Raw genomic sequence first — 19,260 nt, 5'->3', positions numbered from 1 at the left:
AAGGGAAGAGGGAATCAGGGGAGTCAGTGTTGAGTAGGGTGGGTGGCCTGTGGTGGGGGTAGGGTAATCAGGGTAGTTGCGTTAAGAAGTTGAATTTGAGTCGACTCAACAAAGGTAAGGAGGAGCTAGTCAACTAGATGTCTGGTGGAAGATGTTCCAAGCAAAGGAATAGCTATTTTAAAACTCCTGAGGCTGAAGTGGAATAGACATGTTCCTGGTCTAGCAAGAAGATGAAATGGCTGCAGCAATGAGCAAGGGAGGAGAGCATGGTAAGAGGTGATGTTAGAGAGGTAATAGCACCATATTGCTATAAGGGGGGCTTTAGATGACAGGTATGTTAAAACACTTGCAGTTTTTATTATCATGGGTCTTCATTATTTTTTCTCTCTTTTCCCCTTTTTAGAAAATGTTTGTCACTCAGTTTATGGTGTTTTGTTATTTTCTTTCTTTTTGTTTTTGCCAATGTCTCTTCGTTTTTTTTTGCAGAACCCTCCCTCCTTTCTTTTTTGAACCAATATATGCTTTTTAAAAATTTCTGGCCAGACTCTGTGGTTCATGCCTGTAATCCCAGCATTTTGGGATGCTGAAGTGGGTGGGTCATTTGATGTCAGGAGTACAAGACAAGCCTGACCAACATGGTGAAAACCTGTCTCTACTAAAAATCCAAAAAATTAGCTGGGCATAATGGTGTGCATGCCTGTAATCCCAGCTACTCAGGAGACTGAGGCAGGAGAATTCCTTGAACCTGGGAGGCGGAGGTTGCAGTGAGCTGAGATCGTGCCACTGCACTCCAGCCTGGGCAACAGTGTGAGACTCTGTCTCAAAAAAAAAAAAAAAATTATTTTGGGGGAAACAGTACCTAGTTGGAATACTTCACATTTATTTACTGCTTAATATGTCAAGGATTTTCACGTACATTGTTTTGTTTTATCCCAGGCAGCACTCTTTTTAAATTTCAGCTCCAAAATAATAGTTATGATCACTGTCCTTGAAGCTGTCTCTCTAGAAACATTTTGAATGTTAGCTGGCATAGTTGAAGATGGAAGGATTATTACTTTGGCCAACAATTTCACACCATCTTTGAAATAGAAAAGAGTCCCATTAAGTCAAATACAGCGGACACATGGGCATTCCAGTTACCCTTAAGTGTGGTCACTGTGTAATGTTTTGTTGCTGATGGTGCTTTTTGGGTAAGGCCAAGTTTGTAAATTTAACCTGTGACTTAGTGAAGACACTTGCTTTTTTTTTGGAATGACTTATTCACTCTTAGGGAGGGAGGGTGTCTAACTGCTAGACAAGGCTTGAGGCCAATTCTTGGATCAGGTGTTGTTACAGGGAGATTTCTAGAAAGGGTGCTGTATGTGGTGTTGGTTTTTAAAATCTGGGAGAATAATGCTGTCTTTATTATTCCTAAAGGAAATAAATGAAACATGTGAAAGAAATTACACCACTGAGATGGTCTCTTTACTCAGGGGAATCTTCTTCACTTCTCTCTCCTTTGCAAATACATTAATAAAGACAATGAAGCTTTCTGTAGACCACATGGCCTGCCCCCAGGCTGTAAATGCTCCTTGTAACTTTCCAACACAACTGCCAAGCACTGCCTCTACACAGTCTTTGTAAAACTTTTCCATTCCAAATCCACTTGGTACTTTCATTATGGTCTTGTTAACATTGAACGTTGTCCAGAGGGACTTGCAAGATAGATTTTCCCCTTATTGAGGAGGAGCAAAAGAGGAAATCTATAAAAGCATTTCTAGTTGGTATTACTTCAGGGAGATATATTAATAAAAAATAGCGATACTTCTATAAGAAGAAGATCTTTTAATTTGCTATTGTTTAAATGGTGAGAATTTGGGCAAATGTATTTGCTTTTACTTTATTTTAGCAGCTTTTAGAACATTTTGCATAGGACAACCTGGGAAGATCACAGTATTTTATTTACATGTGGAATAAATAAGTGAATATATCTACAAGGTGCATGTTGACTTTATACAAGATACATGTAGGTATGCACTTATGATATTGGTTTTTAAAATTTGGTCCGTTTTACCCAGTTTAGCATCTCTCTCCCTATTTCCTCTAAACAAGATTTTTTTTCTGTGGGAATCTGATAACATATTTCCTATATTCTCATATTTAGCATAAGACTTATGGGGATCTTTTGCTGTTCTCCTATATGGAAGAATATTTGCTTAAATGTAGTAAAAGCCTCTTATGAATGACAAACCCTTTCACCAGCATGATCCATCCTAACTGTGTGCTTGTTCCCTCCATATGTCCTTGTTGAGGGGCATAAAGACCAGCAAGGAATGTTCTTGAGAAGGGAGAGACAAGACCTGAACACTGGCACCCACAGGCAGGTACAAGAACAATCTACTTCTTATACTTGAAAATTATTTTTCCCTTTTAGATCTTGGATTTGCCTGAGTTGACTGATGACTCCAAGTATAAAACTAACCACCTTCGGGTACAGAATAGAAAAGAGCTTATTAAAATATTATCTGAACGGTAAGTTTGGATCTTGTATTCATCCATTTAAGAATTAATATATGATAAGCATTTATCTGGTGTTTTGTGGGTTTTTTTCTTGGCTTATTTGAGATCAATTTGTAATTCTCTTCCATTTTACAAAACTGGCTAGTGGAAAGATTTTAAAGCTGCGGGGTTTTGTTTGTTTGTTTGTTTAGAAGCACTTGAACACATTTTGTATGCTTTGTTAAGTACTGAGTCATAACAATGATATAAATAAGAAAGTCACCATGACTTGAATTAGGTTATTTCTCTGTGTCCTGTAGCTGTTTGGGTTTAGTTTATCATAAATACAACAACAACGATAATAATTTAACATTATTTCATACTTTCACTGTGTTAAATGCTTTAGATATATTATCTCATTTAATCCTCATAATCATCCTGTGAGGTAAGTTCTGTTATTTCCATTTTACATGTAAGGAAAACAAGGCAAAGAGAGGTGAAACCAACAGTTGGTTTGCATTTCTGAGCCACTCCTGTGAATCATGATGTTATTTCTGGATCTTTGCAAATGCCAAATTTTTCCATTAATGTCAGGTTATTTATTTGTAATACCTGTACCAATTTTTCAAGTTTGTCTGAAAAAAAGTAATTATTCTTACTGTTCCATGTCAGTTTCACTTTTTGTTTGCCTTTACATGTCTTCTGAATCTGTACAAATAGGCTTTGTGGCTGTTGTGGATCGAAATGCCCACATGAATTTTTCTTCTATTGAAAATTTGCTCTCATCATGCCAATTTAAATACCATATCCAGTCTTTTGAAAAGACTCATGTGTTTCTGTGTAGTATATATCAAAATTATAAGATAAAACTAAAATTCTGCTGTTTTTATTTTTGTTGTCTTTGTATTTGGGTATGTCTGCAGAAATATCTGAATCAACATTCATCTATCTATTTTCTCTTTCCTGGATTTGAAATACTTTTGTAACTTTAAACACTTTTGTGATTTTAAACACTGCCTGTATCTTTTCCATGTGCCAAATACTGTTCACATCAATAGGGACTGTGTGTTGTGGGACTGATAGACACAGAATGGGGGAAGGAGAACTGGGTGCCCTTTTCTGGTCCCTAGTTAAATATAACTCTGATTCTACCGCAGAGCCCCAGAGCCCTCAAGGACTAACTTTTCTCCACATGAGAATTGCCCATTTATTTCTTCTTTTTGCCTCTATGCCTCTCAATCATTTGTAATTCATATAATTAATTGATAAAACTTTTTCCTTTCACACTATGGTTACCAAGTTTCAATAATAGCCACTTGTGAGTACCTTATCAGAAGCTCTTTGATAATCTGAATAAATGATGATCATGCTGCGAGAAGAGTAGATCCCAAGAAAAATATGATACCTAGATTGGTTTCCTATGTTTTAAAACTTTTATTCCTTGTTAAATTCTGTAATGGAGTTCAACTGTGGAATGACTTTTAGTAGCATCTGTAACATACTCATTTCCATTTTCCCTCTTTGGTGTGAATTAAATAATCTGCAACCTTCTTCTTTCTGTTCTTTTATACACAGAAGTAGAAGTTTCAGCATTTTGGTATTCATAAGATTGTTGTATTTTTGTTCAGACTTAACAATAAGTAAGGAATCAATGTGCAAGGAAGAGACTGGGTTGGGGGAGGGGGTAGTCCTAGGAGAGGACATTTCATAAGGAGGTCACATCATCACTGGTACTGCTGTTAAAACACAGACCACAGATAGAGCCCTTGGCTGCATGGAGGCTAGCTTTTGTGCTCTCTTCTGCTAGTGCGCTGACATTTTTTGGTACTTTCTTATGGGTTGCAGTTCTCCAAGTCTTTTCTAGCACGTCTCTTCTCCTCCAAGGTAGTTCAAATAGTGATGATCTGGGAAGATTAAAATTAGAATATTGATTCATTCCAGTTTATAAGCTTATCATTTATTTTTCCAAACAAATAGCACTGGAATCATTAGTACTGCTTAGTGCTTGACTTTGAGAAGTCTCTACAGGTTCTTTAAAATTTGTCATTTTGATTATATGATTCTGTTTTTCCAATATTCAAAAATATTAGTGGTGCTTCATAAATTACATGATTAGACATAGCCTCCAACCTGGCATGCGGGGTCTTCCATAATCTGACATCACCTTTCCTGTCCACTCTTCTTCTAACATGTTTCCAAAGGACGTCCCTGCTATAGTCACCCTCCCAATTGGTTTAGTTTCCTTTCTGAAATGCTTCTCAGGATTACCACTATTCTGAAACTTAGTCATGTTTCAAGGCCAGTTCTAGAAGCCTCTGTTCCCAGTCAGTTGATGGCACCTTTAGGAAAGAAGGTTGTCCTTTTTGTGCCTTGTCTCTTGTCAAACGGAAGTACAATCAATGTTGGTTGTCATTATGAATGATACAGGGCCTTCTCAACATTCTTGTCTTGCTCAGCACACGCATTGCACAGTCACCTCAGAACTTGCAGGCATTTTATTTCCTAACAAAAGTGTTACATTAGCTCACAGCCACAAAAAAGCCAGGGAGAAAGGAAGGGGTGGAACCAGCCTTTGGTGGCTGCCAAGTACATGCCAAATAAGTGTTACTATTCCCACTTGATATGAAAATTCTGACATTTAGGGAGGTGGTCTCCAGGTCAGGCACATAGTGAGTAGTTAGAAATGGGATTCAAAATGCAACACCTTTTTCATCTCTCATATTACTTCCCTGAAGTGGCACATAAAATATGACTGTGTCCTTGTTTGTTTATGCGCTCAAGAAATATTTATTGAGCACTAACTGTGTAGTAGGCACTCTTGCAAGCGTTGGGGATAGAGAAGTGAATGAAGCAGACCAAGTGTATCCATGAAAAATAATGCAGGCCAGGACAAGGAAGAATGCCAGAAGTTAAGTGTGAAGCTGGGTTTTTCATTTAGCCTGGTCACAGAGGGCTTCTCTGTGAAAGTGACATTTGAGCAGAAGCCTGCAAGAAATGAGAGAAAATGTCTGAGGGAGGCTGGCAGGCATCTGGGAGATGTATTCCAGGCAGAGTTTATGGAGTAACTCAGAGGACAGTGTGCTTGGATCTGGGGGAGCAAGAGAAGAGGGGTGTTAGGTTGGTTCAGAGAGAGTGGGAGCCCATGCCAGGCAGATCTTTTCATGAAATCATGAAAGCCTTTATGACAAAGTAGTTTATTAAACTTGTGAAATAAAGGATTTTTTTGTGGGGGGGGGTGCATAAAATGGATTTGCTTATTAGCAACTTTTTTCTCTCTAACTTGAAGAGAGAGCATCAAGGGAGGGAGTGCTCTGCCTAGTAGAGGAGAGGTCAAAGCATTTCAGCAACATGGAGTCAGGAAGACCCTGTTTCTCACCTGGAGAGACCAGAGGGCTAGGTTGAAATGGTCTATGCTTCTCCTCCATTTATTCAGTCTCTCACGTATTCAACAAGTATTTATCGAACACCTACTGTGTGCCATGAACTGTTCTGAGCACTAGTAATATAGCAGTAAAATACAGTAAAGAATCCCTGCCCTCCTGAATTTTCATTTGGTAACCATTGCAGACTTTCTAGAAGACATTGGTAGTGGTTATTTTTGAACTATTCCTTAACACATTTGTTTCAGTGAGCCTAAGAAGTTAGTTTTCCATATTTTTCATAATAATCACTTTTTAAAAATTTCTATTTTGCAAAAGTATTGCAGTTACAGGCTATGCCTGTTACTCATTTATTGTATTTTTTCAACATGTTGATATACATGCTCCAATTTTTTAAATGTGGTTTGCCAGTCATTTCCATAGTAAAAACATATTTTTAGTAACTGTAGCCACTCACAGATAATCGACTTTACCACGTGAGTCTATTGTGTTTTTGCCTGTTGTCTTCTATTAACCCTTACATCACAAGCACTTTCCTTTAATACTTATAGGCACTTTCCTTGCCTGATATTTTTGTTTTAGAAAATCTTTTTTTTTTTTTTTTTTGAGACGGAGTCTTGCTCTGTTGCCCAGGCTGGAGTGCAGTGGCCAGATCTCAGCTCACTGCAAGCTCTGCCTCCCGGGTTTAGCCATTCTCCTGCTCAGCCTCCCGAGTAGCTGGGACTACAGGCACCCGCCACCTCGCCCGGCTAGTTTTTTGTGTTTTTTTTTTTAGTAGAGACGGGGTTTCATCGATCTCCTGACCTCGTGATCCACCCGTCTCGGCCTCCCAAAGTGCTGGGATTACAGGCTTGAGCCACCGCGCCCGGCCTAGAAAATCTTTAAAACATGTAAAAATATGGAGGGATTCATGAGAGTGAATCTGCACAGCAGGTAAGTTTAAAAACAAACTCTAGGATTGATGAAGTCACTGTATTTAGTTTAAAAAGGTTTCTCATCCTTTGTACCCAATTTGAAGACAGTGAAAACAGAAGCATTCATGGATTTTTACCAAGTTGGCTCTTGTAAATATACATGTGAATTTCCTATTGTGTTTCAAAATCTTCCTTCCAAAGTATTTTCCCTGAGCAATTTTTGAGTACTCCCCTCCTGTCCCTTGTAAGCCTTCATTTATGTTTTTTAGAATCAGGTGATTCTCCTATGAAACGTGCAGGCTTTTTTGGAAGTACCTACCAGAGTTGTCAGTCACTTACCTCACTTGTCTGTTATTCTTGCTAAGTACAGTTTGAAGCTACTCTCTGAGGGCGGTCAGCCTCACTCAGGACGGCAGCTGCCTGTTTTGGTCATCAGCTGCGTTTTCCACAGCCAGCACACACAATTCCCCTCAAATGCTCTCAGGTGTTACTATTCCCCAGCCAGGGCTGTGAGCAAGTCTTTTTTATTAATCTAAAGGTAGAAGACTTTCCCCTGGAGTTTGCCATTTTATCCAGGGTGTTGCAGAAAGTATGTTTACCCAGCTGCTAACATTGAAAACTAGGTAAAACTCAATCATGTTAAAAATCCCTAGCTAAAACAGAAGAGGAGATATAATGGAGACTAATCCAGCGCCAGATAAAACAATCCTCTTCTTTGCAATGCTAAGGAGCAACAAACTCAAACCTGTGCTACTCACACACCAGATCAGCATTTTTGTAATAGTTAGGACCCCAAGAGAGATATTGCAAGTTGTGAATTGAAACTAGGAAAAGAAGGATAAAGATGATGTATTAGTGTTTGGAGAGAAGTAATAGGAAGACATGACATGAGGATGAAGGAGAAGAGAATTGATGGAGAAAATAGACATAAAATTTATTTTATTCCCTCTCTCTTCCTCTCTTCACCAACATTTATTGGCCACTGACTGTGTGCCCTTGTCCTGCAGATGCAGAGCTGAAAGATGAAGCCTGGGCTTTTAAGGAGTTCATGGTCTAATTAGGAAAATAAACTATTTCCAGAAAGCATTGATTTAAGTAGAGTGTGGAAATTACCCAGGTAATCATATGCACAGTGGATTGGGAGCCCAGAAGCGGAGCAACTCCTTTAATCTGGGAAATCAGGGAAGGCTTCCTGAAGATGGTGCCATCTAAGATAAATCTTGAAGGATAAACAGAATTAGGTACGTGAAGGAAAAAGTTGAAAGAAGGAAATATTGATGTGAGCGTACTTTTGTAGCATGAAAATAAAATCATGGGAGAAGAAAAGAAGTATAGATGGTCCCCAACTTACAATTCTATTTGACTTACAATTTTTTTAATTTGCCATGTGGTAAAGTGATACACATTCATTAGAAACTCTACTGTGAGCCTGGACAACACAGCAAGACCGTATGTCGCTACAAAAATTAAAATAAAAAATTTAACTGGCCCTGGTGGCATGTACCTATAGTCCCAGCCACTTTGGGAAAGAAACCATGCTGTGAATTTGGATATTTTTCCAGGGTAGCCATATATGCAGCAAAATACTCTGTTGTGATGCTGTGTGGCAGCAGTGAGCTGCAGCTCTCATTTTGGTAGGTTAGGTGTATTAAATGCATTTTTGACTTATGATATTTAGAATTTAATGATAGTTTTATTGGGACATAACACCTTCATAAGTTAAGGACTATCTGTAGTTTGGAGAGATGCAGATGACAATTTTTAAACTGCTTTTGGAAAAATGTTATACATGTAAAGCAAGTATATGTCAATTTAGTCCTAGTGAAAACATTTGTAAAAAGTTGTTTACATTATGTCATCATAAATAAAACTAACAGCATTAGATAAGTTCGCCTTTTAAAATACCATGACAATTCCTTTGGTAAAATAAATATTTTTGGTTTTGAAGGATTCGGTTTTTTTCTTACATTAAGTTTTTGATTGTTAATTGTCTGTTTACTTATTTTCCATTTACTGCATTGTGGAGTTAAATGCCCTATATCAGCCAAACAAGTATTTGTTGAATTGAATCAAGCATTTAGGCTGGGTGCAGTGGCTGGTTAGGCACAGTGGTTCACACCTGTAATCCTAGCACTCTAGGAGGCTGAGGCGGGCAGATCACCTGAGGTCAGGAGTTCGAGACCAGGCTGGCCAACATGGTGAAACCCTATCTCTACTAAAAATACAAAACTTAGCTGGGTGTGGTGGCAGGTGCCTGTAGCTACTCAAGAGGCTGAGGAAGGAGAATCGCTTCAACCCGGGAGGCGGAGGTTGCAGTGAGCCGAGATCATGCCACCACACTCCAGCCTGGGTAACAGAGCAAGACTCTGTCTCACAAAAAAAAAAAAAAAAAAAAAAGTTTTTTAGTTACTTTCCTCTAATTTGATCATTTTCAAAATTTGATATCAAATTATTTTGAATAGATTTATACAAAATATTGGAGAATTGGACCTGGCACATTTCTTGGCTCTTGATGGAGCAATTGTAACTTCAAAGGTCCCTATACTGAATGTCAATGTAAAAAAACTGACAACTTGGCACTCTTAAGCCAATATGACCATTTCACTGCCCTGGCTAGGTCCTTCTGGGGCTCTCTACACCTTTCGAAAACAATACTTTTTTTTGAGACAAGGTCTCACTCTGTCACCCAGGCTAGAGTGCAGTAGTGTGATCATAGCTCACTTTAGCCTTTTCCTAGGCTCAAGTAATCCTCCTGCTTCAGTCTCCCAAGTAGCTAAGACTACAGGTGCAAGCCACCATGCCTGCCTAATTTAAAATATAAATTTTTAAAAAAGATGGTTGGTGGGGTGGGGGAGTGGGGTTTCCCTATGTTGCTTTGGCTGTTCTTGAACTCCTGGCTTCAGATAATCCTCCTGCTCCGGCCTCCCGAAGTGCTGGGATTACAGGGCTGAGTCACCATGCCTTGTTTCTATAGCTTGAAGGATAAAGTTCAAACCATTTTACCTGAACACATGCACCTCCCGCCGTGTCACCCTTGCCTGGGTCACACAGAGCCCAGTGCTATTACTTTTAATGTGGCCTGGTCTTTCAGTCCTCCATGTTTCCCCACATGGTCATTATTTGACACTCAAATGGTGGAACTTCTTTGTCTCACTACCCGCTATCAGTCCTTTAAAATAAGCACAAGTTTTAGGAGCTTTTCCGGTCTCACTAGTCTGTTTCAAGCAGCCCCTCCTGTGTCGCTGCATCACAGCATTTACCCCACTCGGCTGTCATCAGTCATTTACTTCTCATCCTCCTTGACAAGACAGTGAATTTCTTATGGCAGAGAATATATCTTCTGGATTTTTATTTCTAGCACCTATTTGGCACTCAATAAATGTTCTCTCAGTTAGTGAACATGTGAAGCAATGATGGGCAAGTTATCCAAGTATGGCAGAACTGGCCAAAGGGAAAAAACAAGAATCCATGATGACAGATTCTACAAAACAGAAAAGAGCAGTGGTAGCTGGAAGTGAGGACTTTGAATGAACTAGAGAACCTGTCTCATGGTCAGAGAATATCAGAAGATCTGAATTTGAGAACCTAGTCTTTCCGTGATCAGCCTTGAGCTTCAGGTTCTCATATATCATACACGTAAAAATACCTACATCACAAAGAGGATTAAAAACCAGAATAGACGGGCTGGGCACGGTGGCTCATGCCTGTAATCCCAGCACTTTGGGAGGCCAAGGCAGGTGGATCACGAGGTCAGGAGATCAATACCATCCTGCCTAATACGGTGAAACCCCATCTCTACTAAAATACAAAAAAATAGCTGGGCGTGGTGGTGCACACCTGTAGTCCCAGCAACTTGGGAGGCCGAGGCAGGGGAGTCGCTTGAACCTGCGAGGCGGAGGTTGCAGTGAACCAAGATCGTGCCACTGCACTCCAGCCTGGAGACAGAGTGAGACTGTAAGAAAAACAAACAAACAAACAACAACAACAACAACAAACACAGAACAGGCATGAAAACAGCCAGCACAGTTTGAGCGTGCAGCAGTACTCAGCCTATTTGAGGAAAATCTTTTTTTAAAAAAGTTTTAATTTTTGGAGTACATAGTGTACATCTATAAATTTATGGGTAGCATGAGATATTTTGATACAGGCATGCAATGTGTAATAATCATATCATGGTACATGGTGGTATCCATCAGCCCACACATTTATCCTTTATATCTCAACAATCTAGTTATACTCTTTTAGTTATTTAAAAGTGTACAATGAAATTATATTTTACTGTAGCTACTCTGTTGTGCTAGCAAATACTAGGTCTTATTCATTCTTTCTATTTTTGGGGTCCATCTAAGGAAGATCTTAATCCTGGAAAATCATAAACTTTAGTTCCCCAATTGTTTGCTTTAGCAAGTTCTGTATTAGTTTTAAATTCATGAACCTTATTTCTAAGATTTTTTTCTGCCAAACTGTAATTATTATAAGACTCAACTTTCACAATTTGTGTTTAGGAAAGTTATTTTTAACTGCCAATCAGACATCCTAATAAGGATGATATGACTAACATTGTAGTAGCAATTTACTTCTACCAAAAGCAAAGCATGACATTTTCATTAGCCTGCATGGCCTTGTTGTAGGTGGATAAATAATTTATTCAACTTTTTGAAAAAATAGAAATAGCTCATAGGACTTAGGAATACATTTTATTTTGTACTAATTTCCTAATTAAGACTATTAATAGTGCTCATTTTCTTTTTTTTCTTTTTAACTGAAAGAGTACCTTAATAGCCCCTATTCTATTCCCTTTCAAGAGATACTTGTTCTGCATTGTGGGTAATGAATTTAGAGTTTGTGAACACTCTGCTGGAGTTATTCCTTGCATTTGTGTCTATACTTTCATAACGAATGAAACACTTTTTGTGTGTTCCTTAATTGCTACCCTGTCTTAATAGCCTCCACGAAAAGCTTCAGCAGTATCTTTAAGCACTTTAGTCAAATACACCATGACTTCTCCTGTGCCATTTTTATGTGTACGTTTTTCACTGTTTTATTTGGTATCTCTAGTCTTCCTAAAAACTGTTGACTTTTAAGTTAAGTACTATCTGTAATTTCCTCATTTTTTATTTTCTCATGTTTAATTTCTAACATCTGTGTCATCTTCCTTGGCCTTTCCCCCTTTCCTAAATCCTCAATTTTATTTCTCCCTCCTTCCTTTTTTGGCCTACCCCATCTTTCTGCCTCTACTGTGCTTTTCACACTTTGAACGGTTTTAAGATTAAACAATAAATGGGTGTGGTGTATTACAGTCCTAGTTGGATTTCATTTACTTGCATGAAGGCTTTATTGAGCACAAGGTTTCTTAGAGAACCGGGAGGATTTTTGTCAGTGGTTACCTATATAATACAATTTAGAAGGCATGGAAGGAACTTTATTCCATGGAATTTAATTCTTCCTTACACATAGTTTGCTGATTTCAAAGGTTTTACAGTTAAAGATTTTGTGGGGGACTGGGGGTGGGTTAAAAGTCTGTATACTCTTAAGTTTCAAACAACACAAGGAGGGTTAAAGCTTGAACTCTGATTCCTTAGTGTAAATACATTTTCCCAGATCTTTGCCTCAGTTTAGATTTTAATGTGGAGAAAACAGAGAAATCATCCAAATACTGGCTGCCTAAGGTGAGTGAAGAGGGACGAAATGAGAAGCTGAGAGCAGTCAGGAGCCCCAGAGATGAATATCCCCTTCCTGACACATTTGCCCAGGGCTGGGAGGTTATGGAAGTGTCTTTTAAATCCGATGAATTCCACGTTTCTCTCCACCTGGCAACCCTCCACTCTCCCATATCTACACGTTTTTAATATACATAGAGAAACTTATTGTTTTCGCCCTCTGAAACTTTTTGTGTTGGTGTAATGTTCTTTTTCCATATGATCACATTTTAAAATCTCTTCTGCCAACTTTTTTTTTTCTGACTTCTATTAACATCTTATGAGGCTGCATTTCACAAGCTTTATATGTATCCTCAACCTACATATTTAGTTTATTGTAACCTCCTTCCAACCCCTCATAATTCTTTGAATCATATCATGGCATTCACTGCAGAGGGGCTAATTTGGATAAATGGATCTGACGTTTGGTGAGGGTCACATTTGTTTTCTTATGCATTCCTTGGCAGTGCTGCCATTATCAGCTAATAGATGGTCCCTTGTAAAATGTCTATATTTTATGTGGTACATTTTCTGAATGTTGGTTATTTGGAGATAGATTTAAGTGGCTGTGTTTTGTTACTATAAAATCAGCCTGGAGGGTAAAAGAAAGAAAGAAACACAACTCTGGAAAGCATCCCTTTGGCTTAGAGAATGCAAAGGGAACCACTGCAACTCCAGACAATCTCCTCGTGACCAAGGCTTTTTCCACCCTGTTAGGAGAATTCTTTGTGACTGAGAATCAAATGATGTCTTTAAGTGAGTCAGGATGGAATGGAATGTCATCTCAGTTTTTTTTTTTTCCAAGAGGGCTATAAACCATTCCACACTACCTTTTAGGAGGAAGAATTAGGTGGTGGTTGTGGGATATTTATATGTTTGTAATATGGAGGGGATGATGGTGGTGGGAGGGAGTCCAGTAAACTCTGTTTCCCTGGATAAAACATTTAATACCCTCATTTCTCCATTGGAACTTAATGTGTATTTTTAGATTTATAGAATGTTAGAGTCCTAAACACTTGGGGAGCTGGATAGAAGTTTGGATATCATCAAATTTAACCCCTTCCTAAGTGTAAGAACTTAGAATTTAATAGTATCATAGGCCAAAGATCCCTTGAAACGTGGTGAAAGACTCCACAAGTCAATGCTAAAGGCCTTCTTTTTTGGGAGGGGGAAGGTACAGTTCTGCAGACTTTTCTGGCTGACCTTGTTTCACTCTTGACTTTGGAATTGGATGGAGAATCTGGAGTTTGACTCAGTCAAATCTGGTTTGCTCCTCGGACTCCCTGACTCATTCCTGTCCTGCCCAATTTTCTGCTTGCCTTTGGGTCAGACTGAGTTCTGCTCTGTACTTTGCCCACTTGGGTTCTATTCTTATCTCCTCTTAGCTTTGGCTCTCCAGCATGGACCTTCCTTGAGTCTTTGATTTTGCATCAACTGATGTTTCTAGTAAGGGCTGACTCCACCTCTCTCCCAGTGCTGACAGCTGACATCCCTGCTGAGTCCTGATTTCCACCAGCTGTTTAGCATTCTGGATCATTCCTTGTTGACCAGCTGCTTCTGGCCATCCTCACCTGGACAATCCGCAGTAGTTTTGGCATGTTGCTCACTGCTTCCATCGCCTTACGGTACCTACCTTAGTTCTAGTTTAACATGTTTTCCCCAGTTCACATAGCTCATTGATGAGGCTTAGATTGGAATCTTCTGATTATCAATATCTTTTCCATAGCTCTCACAGAATAATTGCTTATTCTCCTTTTCCCTAACTTCACATTTTATGTTTACAATATTCCTGGCTAGGAAAAGAAACTAAGTGAACAGTCTCTCTCTCTCTCTCTCTCTGTCTGTCTTTCTCTCTCTGTCACACACAGAATCATATGTACACAACTTAAATCTCTAAATTTATAAATTTACATTTTCCTTTTTAAATGATTTTTCTTTCCTCTATTGTGAATTGTTTTTCTTTTCTCATTTGCTAACTTTGGAAAGAGAAAAAATCCAGACATTGGAATGTCTGAGTTTATTTAAGTCTCAGTACTCTGTTCAATTTAATGAACGGAAACAAAAAAGGAAAATCAAAATGCTGGCCTGGATCTTCGTGGCTCCAGGATTGGCCCTTTTTGGTGGCCATTGATAGATAATGTATCTGAAAAATAGAAGTAATTGTTGGTTTCAACTTACTTTTTAAACACATCAAAGTATACAAACATGCTCTAAAACACAGAAATTTGGAATTATGAGAAAGTGAGAGAAATTGTGAAAAACATAATTGTATATAATTTAACATTCTGTTATCTAAAATAGAGGATAAAATGGGTCTCTGAATGCATGCTAACAAGTTCAGGTTGTTTATTTAAATGGTTATATTTCTTAGACTGAAAAAAGTACTAAAATACTAAATATAAAATTAAAATAATAATATTTAAAATAAAATTTTAAACTCTATACAAGTTATAGAGTTAAGCATCTGACCAAATATGAAATCAGTGTACTTGCCTATAAAATTGAAAATGTGATGGAGAAGAGATTCTATGCATAGTTAACAGCAGCATGAAATATAATGTATCTAGGGATAACAGTAACAAGATGTGTATGGGGCTTACATACACAAAACCTATACAACTTTCTTGGCTAGGAAGACTCAATATTATAGTGAAGATGTAAAATTTTCTCATATTAACTTTCACAGAATTCAGAACACCATTTCAACAGGGTTATCTTCAGAATTTAACAAATTCTAAAGTTTATCTTCAAGTATACATGAAATTGTTTTTTAAGTACTGGAGATAACAATCCCTGCTATATAGTAGAACAACTCTAATGTTAAAACAATGTAAATAAATTGAAAATATAAGGTGGGGAATATATTTTCAAGAATAACTGCTGGTAATAGTAGTTATTTTACAAAGAGACTATTAAAATAGGTCAGTAAAAAATTATAACAACTTCAATGTATTAACTTGAAATACTTCACAAAAGCTGAAAACATAAGGTCAAATTCATGTATGAAAAATATTGTCTTACTATAAGTTAAATATAACCAAATAACATGACTGAAACATGTTTTTCTCTTTTTAATCATTCAAATACTTATAAAAATGAATAATAATTAGTGTTGCCTAAGGCATAGTAAGACATACAGGTTCATTCCCTGCTGTGCAAAAAGCAATTGCTCAATAGGCATATAGAGCCTTAAAGTGTCATTCTTAGTGACTCGATAATTCTATTTGAAGTATTCATTCTTGGAGTCCTGGGTAAATGTCTTTAGAGGAATCAAGATAAAGACAATGATAAGTACACAATTGCAGAGTTGTTCACAATCCTGAAATAGCGCAAAGCACATACACATCTGGCATTAGAGAAACAAGTAAAGACTTATTTTGGAATATTCTGTATTCACTAAAAATTAAATTTGCCACATATTTTTTATTGTGTGGGAAATGCTTATTATATCATACTAATTTAAAGGCACAGTTATAAACTATGCTAGAAATGACATAAAGAGATAGCACCAAAGAAGGAAGTAAAGCTAATATTAACCATGGTTGTCTCTCCATAGAATTATAGGTAATTGTTTCACATCTTTATGTTTCTCACTGTTTTCTACGCTTTTAATGTGAACATCTCAGTAATCAATAAATTGATGAAGCTAACAAATATCTTGGGAATGTACATCCATTTTTAAGAGAGCAAACCACATATTGCCAATAATAATAATAAACTCAGGGATCTGATGTAGCTGATGAGCACTATCAGCAATTTTATTTGTAGCCTTTTGTCATTGAGAGCCCATAATGGCACAGAATATAGAGGTCAAAATATGAGTAAGAAATAAATGCTATTTATGGAAATGCCTTCTGTTACTAATTCATGTTCTTGACTTTCACTTGTGTGAGTATCAATGTCACATGTGTCTTTGAGTATTTTCTAGCTTTTATATTACTCAGGAGAAATGGCTAAATTCTTATAATAATGTGTTATACAATTGACTTATTTTCAGTTGTAGTTTTCTTCCTTACAAATGCATTGAGAAAGTTGTATATTTTTCTTTCTTTGATTTTTCTATGGGAAGGAAAGTATAAACTCAGTAAGAGGGAAAAGAACCATGTTTCTTGTTTGTATATTACAAAATGTTTCATTTTTCAGTGGGAGAGTGAATGTTCTGATGAAACACAGTCCACCAATGACTTCTGCCATAAGTAGCCGAATCCACTAACAATTTATACATGCTTTTTGTGGTTGTTTACTGTATTGTTCAATAAATCTTATATACTTATTTTAACAGTAACCATATGAAGCATCTTAAAGCAACATGCGCATGCGAAAGCTGTACATTCGAGAAATGTCAATCATTTTATGATAGCTGGTTACATTATTTTTACTAAATATATCACTTTATCCCAATAGCAATAGTAGTTGAGTGTAATATTTGATTGAAATATTATTTTTCAGTGCCTTAAAGTTAAAAGTTAAGATTGCATTTAGTATAGTCTCTTAAGTAGCGTTTATTTTTCCCACTCCATGTTTCTAAGCCTAAGGTGTTTCTGAGTCTGAAATGTTCCTTCTATAGGTAAGTAGCAGCCCTGCATGACTGAGTTACTGATAGTAGTTTTGACCCCCTCCCAAAGTCCTCTTAAAGTTAGAAGAGTGTGACTGTGATCCACAAATGCAGTAAGAGGATTAAAAAAAAATGGTGGCATGATTTAACCAAGGACGAGTAATTGTTTTCTAATTTGCCAGCTCAGTTTGAGTTACATGTTTGAATGCAAATAACCCCCTTGGGGCATATCCAAAAAGAAATTAATTTAGGAACTCACTCAGAGATATTATTGCAAATGGTCTAGTTTTATAATTTGGTGCCTGGAGTCCAAGGGTGGCTGATCGGGTGGGTAAGAGTCCTTGGGTGGCTGACAGGGTAGGTAAAAACCTAACTTTTACTTGAGTAAAAGTTTACTTCTGTGTTTCAGAGTTTTTTCGTCTGTAAATTGGGGATAATGGACATATAATAGTAATTCCTACCTTTAAAATTGTCGAGAGAATTCAATGTGTGAATACAGTAGAGTGCCTGGCACATAGCAAACACTTGATAAGTACTACATGTTGTAGGGGTCTGCCAGGGCAGCAGCACAGTGTTATGGTAGTTAACTTGTCTTGAGTAACAGAGTTCCCTAATGAAGTCTTAAGTTTTCACTCTTTTTGGAAGCTATGTGCCGCGTTGACTTGCATTAGGTGCCCACCACTAAATCACCTTTTAAAGAAAACCCTGGCAGTTCCTAAACCTCATTTCTCCTGTGCCTTCATTATAAAGTAAATTTTTTATTCACTCTGTTTAAAATGAAATCATCTTTGTTTAAACCAACATGATTGTGGTCTCTGCTAGCTTCTTGTTTTTCACAAATCTGACCAACATGACATCATCCAAGTCCTTGTTTGGGTTCAGCAATAGACACCATTCTCACTGCCTGAGATTGAAACTGAAATCTCTGGTTGTATTATTTGACTGCCTTCAAATTCACACATTTGTGTCATTATGCAAACTACATTTCTCCATCTTATTCACAAAGATATTTTGAATAACCTTGTTAAACAAGTACCTTTGGTGAAATCCAGGAATACTTTGTCCATAGTGTATCTCTCATATACCTGTTTAAAACCAAGCAAAAAAGAAAATGAGATTGGCTTGGCATTATTTGCTTTAAGGAAACCATATTGGTGACTAATTCTTACTATTTCCTTTTCTAAATTTCAAAAGACTACTTTACAATCTTTCTTTCAACGAGTATATATATATTGAGCTTGAACTCTGCGAGGCATCATTTCGAATCCCAGGATTTTTCTAAGAATTAACATCAAATTTACAAAATCCAATTTCCACATCTTCAAAACGAGGCAATATGAGGCATATTACAGGATTATTACTATGATTCAGTAAGAAATATGTAAAAGCACCTAACAGAGTGTCAGAGCAGAGAGGTGCTCACTACTAAGTCAGTTTCCTTTCTCAGTTTCAGAGAGAGTGAGCCCAAATAATTGATCTATAAATCAGTCTATCAAATTATCTATCAATCCATCAATTGATTGTTTCATTCATCCATCCATCCATCCATCCTAAAATTCATCCACCTTTATTGCTCACCTCCTCTTTTATTGAGGTGGTATAGCAGGGTGGGATGGGGTGGTAAGAGCATGGATTCTGGGGCTCATACTGTCTCAGTTTTAATCCTGGCTCTTGCTGACTCTGTCATGTTGGTAAATCATTTAAACGCCTCTGTGCTTCAGGCCCCTTGTATATAAAATGGGGATGATAATAGTACTTATGTTATAGGGATTAAATGTCTATGTGAATGTCTGTGTCTATGTCTGTCTATGTCTATGTCTATGTCTATGTCTATGTCTATGTCAAGTACTTAAAACAGTGCCTGACACATAGTATATGCCATAAAAATATCAGCTGTCAAATGTCAGGCTCTGTTCTGGTGCAAGGCTATGTGAAACAGGGAACAACTGAGGCTGTTTCCTGCCTCACAGTGCTTACAGTTAGTGGAGCGCCACATACTCTCTGTTAAGCCATGAGACTGGTTTAATCATCTGCCATTTTTTTAAAGGATTTGGAAACTGTTGAGGAAAAAAAAATACGATGATGAGGGAAAAAATTTCTTTACAAATTGTTTTTGGAGTATGTATCTGCATAGTTAGATATAATCATACGCACATACAATTGTGAGTTCTGTTTTTGCATTTGCTTAACGTTCTTTGTGTATATGGTATCAAGTATTTTGTGTACATTGGCTA

General features: G+C 37.4%; 1 protein-coding gene across 1 annotated transcript in view; it reads left to right on the top strand.

Moving 5' to 3' along the window:
* The window catches only part of SUGCT (succinyl-CoA:glutarate-CoA transferase), a 700,241-nt gene that overhangs the window by 273,454 nt on the left and 407,527 nt on the right, over positions 1-19,260 (top strand). Inside the window, 1 exon segment of the mRNA XM_011944524.1 lies at positions 2,414-2,511. Coding sequence (XP_011799914.1) covers positions 2,414-2,511 — 98 coding nt within the window.

The sequence above is a fragment of the Colobus angolensis genome, unplaced genomic scaffold, assembly GCF_000951035.1.
Source record: "Colobus angolensis palliatus isolate OR3802 unplaced genomic scaffold, Cang.pa_1.0 Scaffold232, whole genome shotgun sequence".
In the NCBI taxonomy this organism is placed as follows: Eukaryota; Metazoa; Chordata; class Mammalia; order Primates; family Cercopithecidae; genus Colobus; species Colobus angolensis.
This window is presented reverse-complemented; position numbering and strand designations above follow the sequence as displayed.